This window comes from Antechinus flavipes, chromosome 3 (genome assembly GCF_016432865.1).
Source record: "Antechinus flavipes isolate AdamAnt ecotype Samford, QLD, Australia chromosome 3, AdamAnt_v2, whole genome shotgun sequence".
Classification (NCBI taxonomy): Eukaryota; Metazoa; Chordata; class Mammalia; order Dasyuromorphia; family Dasyuridae; genus Antechinus; species Antechinus flavipes.
In genome coordinates, this window is record NC_067400.1 from 230,055,859 (window position 1) to 230,069,860 (window position 14,002).

Consider the following 14,002-nt stretch of genomic DNA (forward strand, 5'->3'; position numbering starts at 1 on the left):
TCTGTTCTGCTCTGTACTAATTACCTAGAAAACATTTTGATTAATATGTTGTAAGCATCTCAATATGAGTATACTCCATATGACCAAAACAGAACTAATTCTCTTTCCCCACAAACTATCCTCTCTTTTGAATTTCTGCATAACTGTTTAAGACACCATTAGCTTTCCAGACACCCAGGCCTGAAATCTTGATGTCATTTTATACTTTACATACTCATTCACTTCACTTACCCTTTCCACTTGTGTCATCTTGTAATTTCTATCTTCACAACATTTATTGCATGTGTCTTCTTTTCTCCACTCCCTTAGTTATATCTCTAGTTTAGGTCCTCATCATCTCTTACCTAGACTAGTCCTTCTGGTGAAGTATATCTTCCTCAAATGTAGTTTTGATCTTGTCACAACCTTCTGGCCACCTCCATATCTCCTATACTCAAACATCAAACTCAAACTAAATTGTCTTATACTCTCTTCCCCTCAATGCACTTTTCACTGCAACTAAACTGACCTGATTACAATTTTTCAACTGAGACCTGCCCATGATTTTTCACCACTTGTCATAGACTGCTCTGTATCTTAGAATTCTTAACTTCTTTTCATGACTCACTTCAAAGTCTTAACTTTTCCTATCTCTTTTGTAGAGCTTTCTCCTCTAAGATGATCTTACATCTACTTGGGATCTTGTATGTGTATTTCTTATATAACTTCCTTTTTAGATTTTATTTTTTCTTTCTTTGTATCTTCATCATCAACGAATATTTGCCACATTATAAATACTTAATAAATGTGTTGGTCACTGACAGACTTGCATCTGGTGCCTAGAAGTTACTTAATAAATGTTATTGATTGAATTGGATAATCCTAGATAGAAGATCAGATGTGAGAAGAGAGGTAGGGGAAAGCTGAATCAAGTATAATAACAACATTTGGTGGTTGTTAGAATTATTTTTCCACAGGTAAAAAATGAAGTTAAAAGGAGCAATTTCAGGGGGAAAACATGAGAATCTCTGGTATATGTTAAATTTAACATACTTGTGGAGTAAGGCTTATATTTTGAAATAGTGAATTTCAAAAAAATTCAGGACTGAAATTGAAATTTGGATATTTTAGGCTATTGAATGTAAAAGTTGAAGCTATGAGAATGAATGAGCTTGCCAAGGATTAAAGTTAGGAAAGAGAAGAGAAAAATATTAGGGAACAGGATGGAGGTTTGGGAGGTATATCTATGTTAAGGAGTTGCGAATCAGATAAGGAATCAGGAAGAGGAGCAGTTAGAAAAATAGGAAAAAATGTCCTAAGAAAGTATGGTGAAGGTAGACAGTTATACATGGGTTTTTAATAAGACTGAAATAGTGCAAATAGATTTTGTGATTTGGCTGTCCGGTTTTGGGAACCAGAGTAACACACAGGTTAGAGAAAGACTTGGTGGTAAAAAATCAAGGCATAAATTAGAGATGAGCTTGATGATGAGGGAACCAGAGGAAAGGAAGAGAGAGTAGAACAGTATTGCTGAGATATAAAGAAAGGAATTAAAGGTGCTCGCATTTAATGTGTTCAGTCTTCTCAGTGACATTATAAAATATAACTTTGATAAGGAAGTTGTTTTCATAATTATTTTCTAAGTCTTTGGTTTTATTTTGTTGATGGTTGCAGGTGCTGGTAGCTCTTGCTTGTGACCTAGAACTGGATACTCTTCCTTGCTGTGCTGAGACACACAAATGGGCTTGGTTTAGAAGATACTGTATGGCCTCTAGAGTTTCAGTAGCCTTGGACAAACGAACACCATTACCTCGCCTTTTCCTTGATGAGGTATTGCAGATTATTCTGAAATAATTTGTAAAATTTATTTTTGAATCCATTAAATTGTATACCTTTTGCCAATGTGAAAAAGTGACTATCAAAATTTAGATGTACTTCTGCCAAGAAATAATATATAAATAAATAAAAATACATTGTTGAAAATAAAGACTAAGAATTTTAGGTAGCATTATTTTCTTAAATTTTTTTTTTTAGCATTTTAGATTTGATAGAATTGATTTGACTTTAATTGTTAGATAAAAAATCATGCTATTCATATTTTTTATCCTGAGGTATAAATTTCATTGTTCTTTTTTTTTTAAATTATTGTTACCCTTATTAAACTGGAGGAGAATATTTGATTTGTAATATCATAATTTGACCAGGTGGCAAAGAAAATCAGGGAGTTAATGGCCGACAGTGAAAATCTGGATATTCTGCATGAGAGCCATGACATTTTTAAGAGAGAACAAGATGAACAACTTGTCCAGTGGATGAACAGGTTATTATAATATAAACAAACTAATGATATATTAATATCTTTACATTTGCTTCACAAGAGGACTTTAACATGGGTGAGAGATATGTTTTATGTGTATGTTTTTTTTTTGCATAAAGTGATGTATCCATTGTAGGCGACCTGATGACTGGACTCTTTCTGCTGGAGGCAGTGGAACAATTTATGGTTGGGGCCACAATCATCGAGGACAGCTCGGCGGTATTGAAGGAGCAAAAGTCAAAGTTCCAACACCATGTGAAGCTCTTGCAGCTCTGCGGCCCATACAGTTAATTGGAGGGGAACAGACTCTCTTTGCGGTAACTGCTGATGGGAAGGTACAACTTTTTTATTCTTTTAAGTGATGTATTTGGTTCTTTGTAGCCAATTATGATTTGTTTATGTTTTATTACTTTGTAGTATAGTTATATATAGGTTATCTTGTTACCTCAGAATTAACTTTGAAATGCTGTTTGAAAGCATATACTTTCTAAAACTTTTAAGTCACAAAAATGATTTTAAATAAGTTTCACATCTTCAGTAACTGAAGATTTCAAGATTATCACCCAATTTACAACATGCTTCCCAGGACACAATGACTAAAAATTTCTTTCATGGGATATAAATGCATAAGTTAGTGAGTTGCAAAACCAATGAAGACAGCTTTTATGACTTAAATATTTGATGGTGATCAGTGCTTAGTAAATATTTGTTGCTATAATTAGTTTTATTATTCTTGTTGTGGAAAAGATGGAGACATATGGGCAAGTTGATAATACAATTGAACTAATTGATTGACCCCAAAAAGTAGTTTTAATGGTTAGCATCAGTTTGTTAAGAAGTTTACAATGTAGTGTCTTAAGTACTTAGGCATGAATAGTATACAAAAAGGTAGCTTTTTAGGAATACCGTTTCCAGTACTATTTCAGACACACAAATTCTGGGGAAATCATTTTGGCACTTCTTGGCAACTTTCAAAGTTGTAGAGAAGATATAAAATTCTACATAGGTAGAGGAACTCATTTTGTGTCCTCCTTGCCTGGGAGCCCCACTTAAACCAAGAGTACTTAACTTAAAGTCCATTAACTTAATAAAATTTTTTGCAAATTATATTTCAGTGTAATTGGTTTCATTGTTAAAACTGTATTTTACTTTTTGCATTTAAAAACTTTATTGTGAGAAGAGGTCCATAGACTTCACCAGACTTTGTGAGATGTCCATGACATTAAAAAGATTAAGAACCTCTGTACCCTACCCATTAAATCCTAAATCTAGACCAAAAGAGGAAAAAAAAAACCAGCAGTGACTTTGATTAGTCATAGATGGCATTTATATCAGATTTGCAGATGACAAAAATATCCGGACAGATTTTGGCAACGGATTGCTTCTGCTTTTATTCCTATTGAATTTCATCTTGGGGATGTATGGTTGAGAAAAGATTTGAAAATATTAATGGATTTGGCATGAATTAGCAGTATGAGATATATGACATCCAAAAAATTAGTGTGATTTTGAGAGAGCTTTTAAGGATAAAAAGGTGTGAAGCCTTACTCTACTTTGACCTGGTCACATCACTTTGGAATATTATATTTTGTTTGCATGGCACAATTTAGGAAACACATTGATAAAAAATAAAATCATAACCAGGATATGAAGTGCTTTGAGCTTTTGTTATGTTATTTGAACGATGTGGAGATATTCACTCTGAAGGTGAATTCTCTGAAGGAGAGAAAAAAATTTAGGACAATGATAGCTTTGTTTCAAAAGAAAACCAAAGCAAGAAAATTGAGAGATGATATAAAAAGGAAAATTTAGTCTTGATGACAGAAAAAAATTTCTTTATTATTAGAGGGGTCCAAAATGGAATAGTTTGTAAGGAGCTACTTACTTTGTAAGGAAGGCCTACAGGTTTCCCCTCATTGGTAGTAGATGACTATTGAGTTTATTATAGTATTTCCTTTTAGTGATGGTTTGGATTAGGTGATCTCTGATTTTGTGGTCCTGAAATTCTATGAGTTTCTAATTGGTACAATAAAAGAACTGACCTGGAGTCAGGAAGACCTGAATTCAAATTTGGCTTCAGATACTTAAAAAGTTTGTGACTTTAGGCAAGCCCCTTAACCTCTGTTTGCTTTCATTGTAATCCAATGTTAAAATCTTTAACTTAAGGGTTAATAATACATCTTACCTCCTAGGTTGTAAAGATAAAATGAGGTATAATTTTAAAGTAAAATACTATAAAATGTTAGTAGTACCTCCTCCTTTTTCTTTTCCTTCTCTTCTCATTCACCATGGTTTTCATTCCAGTGAGATAAACTTTTTTGATTTTTGTTTTTGAATGTAGATATACCTCACATTCTTCTCTTTTGCTGAGAATCTTTTTTTGATGTTAATTATTAGTAATTCTAAGCATTTATTAAGCATTTGCTCTGTACCAAGCATTGTCCTTAGGACTGGAGATACAAAGGAGAATAAAAGAAAGTCCTTCGAAGAACTCAAGTTTAATGAAGGAGCTAGTTTGCAAACAGTTATATAACACAAGCTTCATCTAGGAAAAATAGGAAATAATTTATAGAGAGAAAGCTCAAGAATTAAGGGGGGGATTGAAAATGACTTCTTATATGAAATGGGATTTTTCATTGGGTCTTGAAGGAAGCCAGAGAAGTTAGAGTATGGAGATGGGGAAGAACTTTCTAAGCAAGAGGGACAGCCAGTGAGAATGTCTGGAATCAGGAGATGAAGTTACTTATAAGAGAAACAGAAGGGAAGCCAGTGCAACTGGATTATAGTAGTACATTATATATGGATTGTAAAATGTAAGAAGATTGGGAAAGTAAGATGGAATGAAGTCTTATCTTTGAAGATCTCTGAATGCTAAAGTCCAATTTGCTTGATTGCCAAGTCCAGTTTGCCAGATTGTTTTATCTACTTTTTCTGCAACTTTACTTGTTCCTTTCTACCAGATCAGAGGTTTTAATCTAGAGCCCACAAGTTTTTTTTTTTTTAATATTTTATTTATAAAGTTTTTTTATAGTCATTAATTTCACTTTATATGTTTAAAAACATTATTCTGAGGCAAGGATTATAAATTTCACCAGATTTAACAAAGGGGTCCATGGCACCCAAAAAATGTGATTAAAAACTAACAGAGGCTCTTTTCCATTCCCTTTCTTGATCTGTTTAATTGGTTCATCTTTTACTATAAGTGTGAGTATCTTTGAGGCTCCATGTTTTACCTGATTTCTATTTATCTGCAATAGTCTTTTCTTTGGCATTTTCATCTATTTCAATTTGTACATTAGACCCTTTTTGTGTTTAAATCCAAAATGTTATGTTTCACCTCAACTGGCATTTTTATTAAATGCCTGTTATTTAGAGAATATTGTACTAATTTGCTGGACATACAAGGACAGATGTGAAGTAGGTCTGGTTCATAAGTTATTATACATTTTATTTAGGTAATGGGGAGCTGAAACATAAATGTGATTAACTTTGAAGGGGGTGTTAAGGGGCAAAGGAGAGATTATGACAAAGAATTCTAGGAATATTTGAGGGAGAAAATAAAATTTAGTTTGATCAGAACAGAATTGGAAGTGGTCTGATAATGGAAAAGCTGGGCCTTGAAGGATGAAGGATCCAACTTTATTATTTAATCTGAACTCTGTTCAGTTGCATCTTTTATGATTTAGTATTTTCCCTGTATTTGGGAGATATGTTTTGTTCATCTCTACTTTTTGAATTCTTTCTTCTCCAAAGTCCAGTTTGCGTGTCATTTTCTTCATGAAGCTTTCCTTGATTTCTTCCTGTACTCCTCAATTTCTATAGCTAAAAGAAATTTTGCTATCCCTTTGTTATCTATTTCTTACTCTTTTTAGACATAATTTTTCTTGCACCTCTTTAAAATGTAAGCTTCTTTAGAGGAGGTACTCTTGGGCATCTTTAAAAAGATTTAGGGTTAAAAATCTAGCACCTCATATCTATTCTTTTCTCATAGTAGCTGCTTTAATAAATGTTGAATTAAACATAGTTCCCCTGCTTTCCTCTTCCCAGTGCTATGGATAATTCTGTACAAAGTATTTGGTTTGGTTGTTATAAAATAATCTTTCTAAAGATGATTTACTTGATTTTAACATTTTAAGTTTTCCTTTTCCTATGTTAAAAATGTCCATGATTTTTGCTTAGATTTTTGTTAAGCAATTGCAAGAATCTTTTAATTGAAAGCATATTTTTTGTTCATTAAATTTATAACTTCTTTTTTTGGGGGGGGGGAATTTAGCTTTATGCTACAGGGTATGGTGCAGGTGGCAGATTGGGAATTGGAGGAACTGAATCAGTTTCTACTCCAACATTGCTTGAATCTATTCAGCATGTGTTTATAAAAAAAGTTGCTGTGAACTCTGGAGGAAAACACTGCTTAGCACTCTCATCAGAAGGAGAAGTTTATTCTTGGGGTGAAGCAGAAGATGGAAAATTGGGGCATGGAAACAGAAGGTAATACAAATAAACATTATTTTGTGAGTTTGAATACAAATTAAGTCTTAATAGCTCCAAAATTTTTAATGTTAAAACGTGATCATTTTTATATGTTATAAAAAAAAATTACTTGCCTGAAATAATACCAAAGTAGTTCAGATGTTCAAATATATACCTGTTTATGGATGCAATTATGTTTCAACAGCATGATTAAGTTATGTTTCTGAGAAGTTTGGGACTGGTTAGATTTGGTTGGATTTGGATGCTGGATTTGTCACACGCATTGATTTGTTACTATGACTATTTAATGTGCTTTACTGAGAAAAATTTTGCTCATTATAACTCTATCAGTTGGGAGGAGTTTTTTTCCCCAAGGGCTTAGAAGAATGATGCTCTCTTTAAATATATCTGATCATAAATCTTATGTTTTAATCAGTCCTTACCCCAAATTATGGTTATCTGAGGTATAGACATTATTAGTAAGTGCACATTATATGAGTTCACAAAATCTTATAATACTACTATGGTTGCTGTCAATTTGTTGTAACTGGCATATTATTTTTGTATATCAAAACTTTATGGTCTTAATACCAATTTACTTTTTAAGTTTTAAGGCAGCATTTAAAGTGATATGACTTAAAGGAATAAAACTTTAAAAGTTTAGCTGGTATTAAAAAAATGTTAATTCTTTGTGCTAGTAAGGTAATATGGAAATAAAGTTGACTGTGCAAATGGCAAACAACACTCATGTTTAGCATTTATCTATCTAATTAGGACATACACATATATATTATAACTGTGTTTTGGTATATATTTTACTTATTTGTTTTTTGAAGCCCCTGTGATCGCCCACGTGTAATTGAATCTTTGCGAGGAATAGAAGTTGTTGATATTGCTGCAGGTGGAGCCCACAGTGCATGTATTACAGCAGCTGGTGACCTCTATACATGGGGTAAAGGAAGATACGGTCGCCTAGGTCATGGGGATAGTGAAGATCAGTTAAAACCAAAACTGGTAAGAAAGATGCGATAGTGATCATATGAAAATAAGAAATGTGTATGTTTTTTGCTCATTTGAGGAGATAGATTGAATTGGCAGTGGGGAGGGACAAGTGAAAGGGAGAAAGGGAGAAAATATCAGTTTATTGAAGAGATTCCATTATTGATTAAAATATGTCATCTTGGTCTATGTTGATAGTAGCATTTAAATTGACATTCTCTCTCGATCTTTTCTACTTCTTTCTAAGCCTCATTTATCTTAAATTTATTATTCATCTTTTACATTTTCTTCCATCTCTATTCTCAGTCTAAGAATTGACCATTTCATCTTGACTTCCTTCTCTGCTCTTGTATCCAATTGCTTACCTTTTATCTGTTATGGGCCAGAACTTGAAACCAGGTGCTGAGTCAGTGGAATTGATAGAGACAATTGTTATCTAATTTAGCATGGTTTAGTATGATTGATTTAATCCTATAAGGAGATGTTACGGGCCAGAACTTGAAACAAGGTACTAAGTGGAATTGAGGAGACAATGGTTAAATCTCGTTTAGCATTGATTTAATCCTACAACAAATAATGGTTTCCTAGTGATATAATGATTGGTGTATACTCAGTGGGGGGCATATAAGCAAGAAGCTGTCAGGGCCAGAAGGACAAGCACACTAGAAGCTCTTGGAGTCTCAGCCAGTATTCAGTCGGGGAGAACTAAGGAAGACCAGAGAAGTGGTGGCAGTTCTCCTGCCTCCCCCACAGAAACCAAGACACATTCAGGAGGACCTCAAGAAGCTGGCAGAAGCAGAGAACACAAAGGAGTGGCATCAGGAGCTTAAAATCTCAGAACCAGGGAGAGAGATAGGCCTCTAAGAAAACTAACCAGGCCACAGGAATGGAGACAAGACTTGGAAAGAGACAATAAAAGATTTGGACTTTAATACCTGGCTGCATTTGTGGTGATTACTGAACTGAAACGAAGGCTGCCTCCAGAGACCCCAAGGAAATCCCAACGAGAATATTACATTTTAGAGAAGAATATTACATTTACCAAACTTCAGATCTTAATTATTCCCTTGATCTATTTTCTCCTACTTTTACTCATAAGTTATTAAAAGCAGCTGAAGGAAGATTCACAACTCTATTGTCTACATACATTATGGATTAATGTTGTTATGCTTAATTGTGTCCTCACTGCAAGAAGGAATTTGTTTTAGTTCTTCCTGGTTAATTTCTTAGTCTCTACAGAAGTTCTGCCTTCCTCTGCCTTTCTCAAGCTTTCCCTTGGCCTTTGTTTTAGCCAAGATCTTGGCCTTTATACTTTACTGAGAAAATTGAGATTGTTTGGTTTGAGTCCCACTTCTCCCATTCATTTCATCTCAAAATCTCAGAAAATTATCTATTCTCTTTAGAGATATCTCTGCCTCTCCCTCCCTTCCCCCCCCCCCCCCCCCAATCTCTGACAATTTGGTGGCTCTTCTCTTTGCCTGGGCTAGCTTGTGTATATGCCCTTTTAATCTTAATAGTTGTATTCTCAACCAGTTTCCCTTTCTACTTGCCATTCAGTAACTGCCAGATCTTCAGCTTCTTCTCTTTTTGTTGGTTCTGTCACTACTGCTATGAAACATTTCCAAGTTTCCCTTATCCTTAAATCTTCACTAGAGCCTGCCATCCACTTAAACTCTCTTCTGGTGTTTCTCTGCCTATTTTCAGCTAGACTGTTTCTGCTTCTTTCTTACTGCTTGTTGTGATCTTCTTCCCAAAACGCAGCCAGGTGATAAAAGTTCAGATCTTTTATTATCTCCAATATAGCCCAGTTAGCTTAGAGGCCTATCTCTCTGCTTGGTTCCAAGAGCTCTTGCTGCTTTGTCCTTTGCTTCTGCCTCTGCTTTCTTCAGCCTCCAGAGCCAGCACCACTCTTCATGTCATTCCCGTGAAATCTCGACTTGTAGCTTTTTCACTCTGAAGAACTTCTTTGACTGGCCCATTGAAGCTCTATTTATGCTCCTTCAAGAGAGGGATTGTGGGTTTTCTCCCATAGTGCTCTCTGGCCCAAAGAGCTTCAAGGGAGATGTGAACTCATTGAACTCCAATGAGTAAAGGTGTGAACACAATTCTTGTATTAATTAGTTCTACTTAGTACCTTGTTTCAGGTTCTGCCCAAAACATCTTCTTGTAAGATTAGATCAACTCTAATTAGTTAGCAGTTAGTAAGGATTCCAACACTGCTTATCATTTACAATCTGACTTCCAACCTCATCATCCATTTGAAACTACTTCAAAATTAATAGGGATCATTAGATCACTCTTAGGTCTGTCTCTCAGTCCTCATCCTTCTGGGCCTCTTTGCTTCTTCAGATATTTCTGACCATCCTCTCCTCCTGCATAGTCTCTCCTCGCTGCATTTTTGACACTCCTTTTTCCTAATTCTCACTACCCTACTAACACCCCTAAATGTGGGTGTTCTTCAAGGTTCTGCCCTGGACCTCATCTCTTTCTTTTTCATATTTTTTCAGTAACCTCATCAACTACTATGGATTTATTTAGCAATTATCCTTCTTCCGATGACTCTCAGATCTGTCTGCCTGTCTTTCTTTTATTTCTACATCATTAGTTGCCTGTTGGATTTTTCAGACTCATTATCCTGGAGACATTTCATTCAACATCTTAAAAATGAACACATTATCTTTCCTCTTTTCCCCCCTCTTCCAAATTTTCTTGTTTCTGTCAAAGGTATCACCAACCTTCTAGTTTTCCTGGTTCCTTCTCTACTGAGACAATTGTGGGGCTTCATGTCAGTCTTTAGCTTACAATGTAAACTTATTTTAGCTTTTAAAATGCTATACAATCTGGTTCCCACCCATCCTCATTGAAAATTACTCTTCTTGATCCAGTCAAGCTGACTTTTTCTTTATTCTTCACACAGTATGAGCCATCTCCTGGAATGTGTAAGTCCTTCTTTTCCTTTGAGACTCAACTCAAACACAATTTTCTCCATGAATCTTTTCCTGATTCCCCCACCTCTAGTGCTTTTTCTCACAATTACCTTGTATTTAATAGCTTTTTATATATTTATATTTATTCGTTTTATATTTGTGTTGTATATTTTTATATGTGTAATTGTTTTCTATAAGCAATATGAGCTACTTGTGAGTAAGGGTGGTTTCATTCTTTATACTTATTCCCTAGGACCTTGAATAGTGCCTAATAGATAGCAGGTGCTTAAACAAATATTTGTTGATTAATTGAAATTGGCTAGAATTTCAATTGTAATATTGACTTAATAATGAAACAATTATATTACTCTGCATATCACCTGATATTTAACTCAATGACTGTAACTTCAGAAGATCATGAAATTTTGTATATTGTGTAAATAGTAGGTTAATAATTAATCTAGAATAGTGATGGCTACTTCCTAAAGTAGAGGAGGTACTATTTCATCAGAATAACCTCAGTATAGGATTTTCTAGTTTATTTTTTATTTTCATACTGAGGATTGTTTCTGTTAAAAGTTAAGATTTCTTAAATAATACTACAAATCATTTCCTGTGTGGTGTAGTAGGAAATGGCCAACACCTTTTTCTGTTGCTTTATCCTAACATTGTCAAATACACTTAGAAAATTTTCTCTGCCCTTTGAATTCTGGCTTTGTTTTATCTGTGTTGTTAAATGAAATAATTAATATCAAGTTCAAATGTAGAATGATTTCTTTTTCTATAAGGTGGAAGCTCTCCAAGGTTATCGAGTTATTGATATTGCCTGTGGCAGTGGAGATGCACAGACACTTTGCCTCACTGATGATGATACTGTATGGTCCTGGGGTGATGGGGACTATGGAAAACTTGGCAGAGGAGGCAGTGATGGCTGTAAAGTGCCAATGAAGGTATTTCAGGTTTATTTCTACATGTAAAGCACTAATTTAATAATTATCCCCAATATATTTAGTATCTTGTAGCTCTCAGATACTGATTTAAAATCAGTTGTCATGAGAATCAGTTTAATTTCAGGAAGGAACTTAATATTCAGAAACTTGTGCTGCTATCACAAGCTACTCCTTTCTTCTTATGTTATGGAGTTGGTGTTCAAAGCCACATAATTATGTAATTTTCCAAATAATGACTTATTTAAGTTTTGAGATTTTATATATATATATATATATATACACACACACACATATATATGTATATCTTGCTGTAAGCTCTTTTTTTAAAAAACAAATTTTTCTTAATTAGGTAAAAACAATTTTTGACATTAAAAAAGTTTTAAATTCAAACTTCTCTTCCTCTATTATTCTCTCCCTGAGAAGATAAGCAATCTTATATAGATTATAAATGTGTAAAGCATTTCCTTATTAGTCATTTTGTGCAAGACATGAGCCAAAAAACAAAGAGAGTAAAAAAAAAATAGTATGCTTCAATTTGTATTCAGACTCTATCAGTTCTTTCTCTGGAAGCAGATAGCATATCTTCATTATGAGTCCTTTGGATCACTGTTATTGCTGAGAATAGCTGTGTCATTCAAAATTCTTCTTAGTACAGTGTTGTATTGTCTATAACGTTCTCCAGGTTCTGCTCACTTCACTTTGTATCGGTTAACGTAAATCTTTATAGTTTTTTTTTTTAAATCATTCTGCTTTTCATTTCTTGTAACACAATATTCCATTACAATCATTTACCACAACTTGCCCAGCCGTTCCCCAATTGAAGGACCTTTATTCTATTTTCCAGTTCTTAACCATGACAAAAAGAGCTAATATAAATATTTTTATTGTGCTCATTTTAAAGATATTTCATTGCCTATTTTGAAAAGTTCAGAAAGGGACCTAGGTATGGCAATAAGATTTTAAAATAATTGTATTTTATTGTTCATGTAACATAATTTAATAATTGAACTAGAGTATGATTTTAGTTTAATACACATTAAAGAAGGATTTTTCTGAAAAATACTAAGTTCTCTACCACTTTTTTCTGTTTACTAAATAAGATGAAAAAGTATAGCTCATAGAGCTCAGCATCTTCAACCTTATATGTACATAGATAAAAAACATACTTCATGGATTATAGACAAACCATTTTGACAGGAAGGGTTGTGATATGCAACATTGGAATAAACTTGGAAGCAATTATGTTGTCCCTGAAATAAAATATGACATAATATAAAAAAACTTAAAATATAAAATTTGTAGTTGTTGGTTTAGAATATTGATGTTTTTAGATAAAAAAAATTTAATATTTTGATCAATTTTATAATATTTTGGTGATAACCACATACAATAGAAACTCAATTTTTAAAAATTGTTCTTTAGATTGATTCTCTCACAGGTCTTGGAGTGGTTAAAGTAGAGTGTGGATCACAATTTTCTGTTGCACTTACCAAGTCTGGAGCAGTTTATACTTGGTAAGTTAAGATTTAGGGAATTTATAATTTTAGAAAAGTGAACTTGTAAATAACTTAATTTAGTCTGCATATAATCATTTATGACTGAAAATAGGGATGGGGGAATGACAGGATCTAATAAGATAAATAATCAATTTCAATTGTGCACAGGGGTAAAGGTGATTATCACAGGCTGGGTCATGGATCAGATGACCATGTTAGACGGCCTCGGCAAGTGCAAGGCCTGCAAGGAAAGAAAGTAATAGCAATTGCTACTGGTTCTTTACACTGTGTGTGCTGCACTGAAGACGGTATGTATGTGGTAAAACTTCATTTCTTATTCAAAATGTTATGTCTCAAACTAATTAATTTTAAGTAAAGAATTTATTTTCAAGTGGCAAGAAGAGTTTTCAGTTATTATCCTGAGATTCATAATGTGTATTTTTTTTACTGAAGCTTTTTATTTACAAAGCATATACATGGGTAATTTTTCTAACATTGATCCTTGCATAAATTTTTGTTGCAAATTTTCCCCTTCTTCCTCCCACCTCCTCCCCTAGCCTGGTAGGTAGTCCAATATATGTTAAATATGTTGAAATACAGATTCATAATGTATTTGAGACAGTTGAATTCAGCATTATGTAGCTAAAAGAGTGCTGAATTTGGAATTGTAAGTTTTGGATTCAAAACCTAGCTCTGTTGTTTTTTATACCCACATAATCTTTGACCTTTAGGCTAATTACTTTAACTCTCTCTGGATCTTAGTGATTTTTAAAGTTACTTTTCTAAATCTTATAATAGCAATTTTAAATAAAATGTATTTTTTTATACTCTAGGCTTTTGGTGTTTTTCATCCAAATCTTTTTC

At 33.6% G+C, this 14,002-nt stretch overlaps 1 protein-coding gene across 3 annotated transcripts in view; it reads left to right on the top strand.

The window, feature by feature from the left end:
• The window catches only part of HERC2 (HECT and RLD domain containing E3 ubiquitin protein ligase 2), a 213,766-nt gene that overhangs the window by 175,317 nt on the left and 24,447 nt on the right, over window positions 1-14,002 (top strand). For 2 of the 3 annotated variants that reach the window (XM_051984641.1, XM_051984642.1), the window contains exons 76-83: window positions 1,654-1,809; window positions 2,184-2,299; window positions 2,433-2,631; window positions 6,570-6,784; window positions 7,603-7,780; window positions 11,481-11,642; window positions 13,065-13,156; window positions 13,307-13,446. In XM_051984641.1, coding sequence (XP_051840601.1) covers window positions 1,654-1,809; window positions 2,184-2,299; window positions 2,433-2,631; window positions 6,570-6,784; window positions 7,603-7,780; window positions 11,481-11,642; window positions 13,065-13,156; window positions 13,307-13,446 — 1,258 coding nt within the window. Of the gene's footprint in view, window positions 1-1,653; window positions 1,810-2,183; window positions 2,300-2,415; window positions 2,632-6,569; window positions 6,785-7,602; window positions 7,781-11,480; window positions 11,643-13,064; window positions 13,157-13,306; window positions 13,447-14,002 lie in introns of those variants that run through there. The other variant, XM_051984643.1, reaches the window with a different exon arrangement.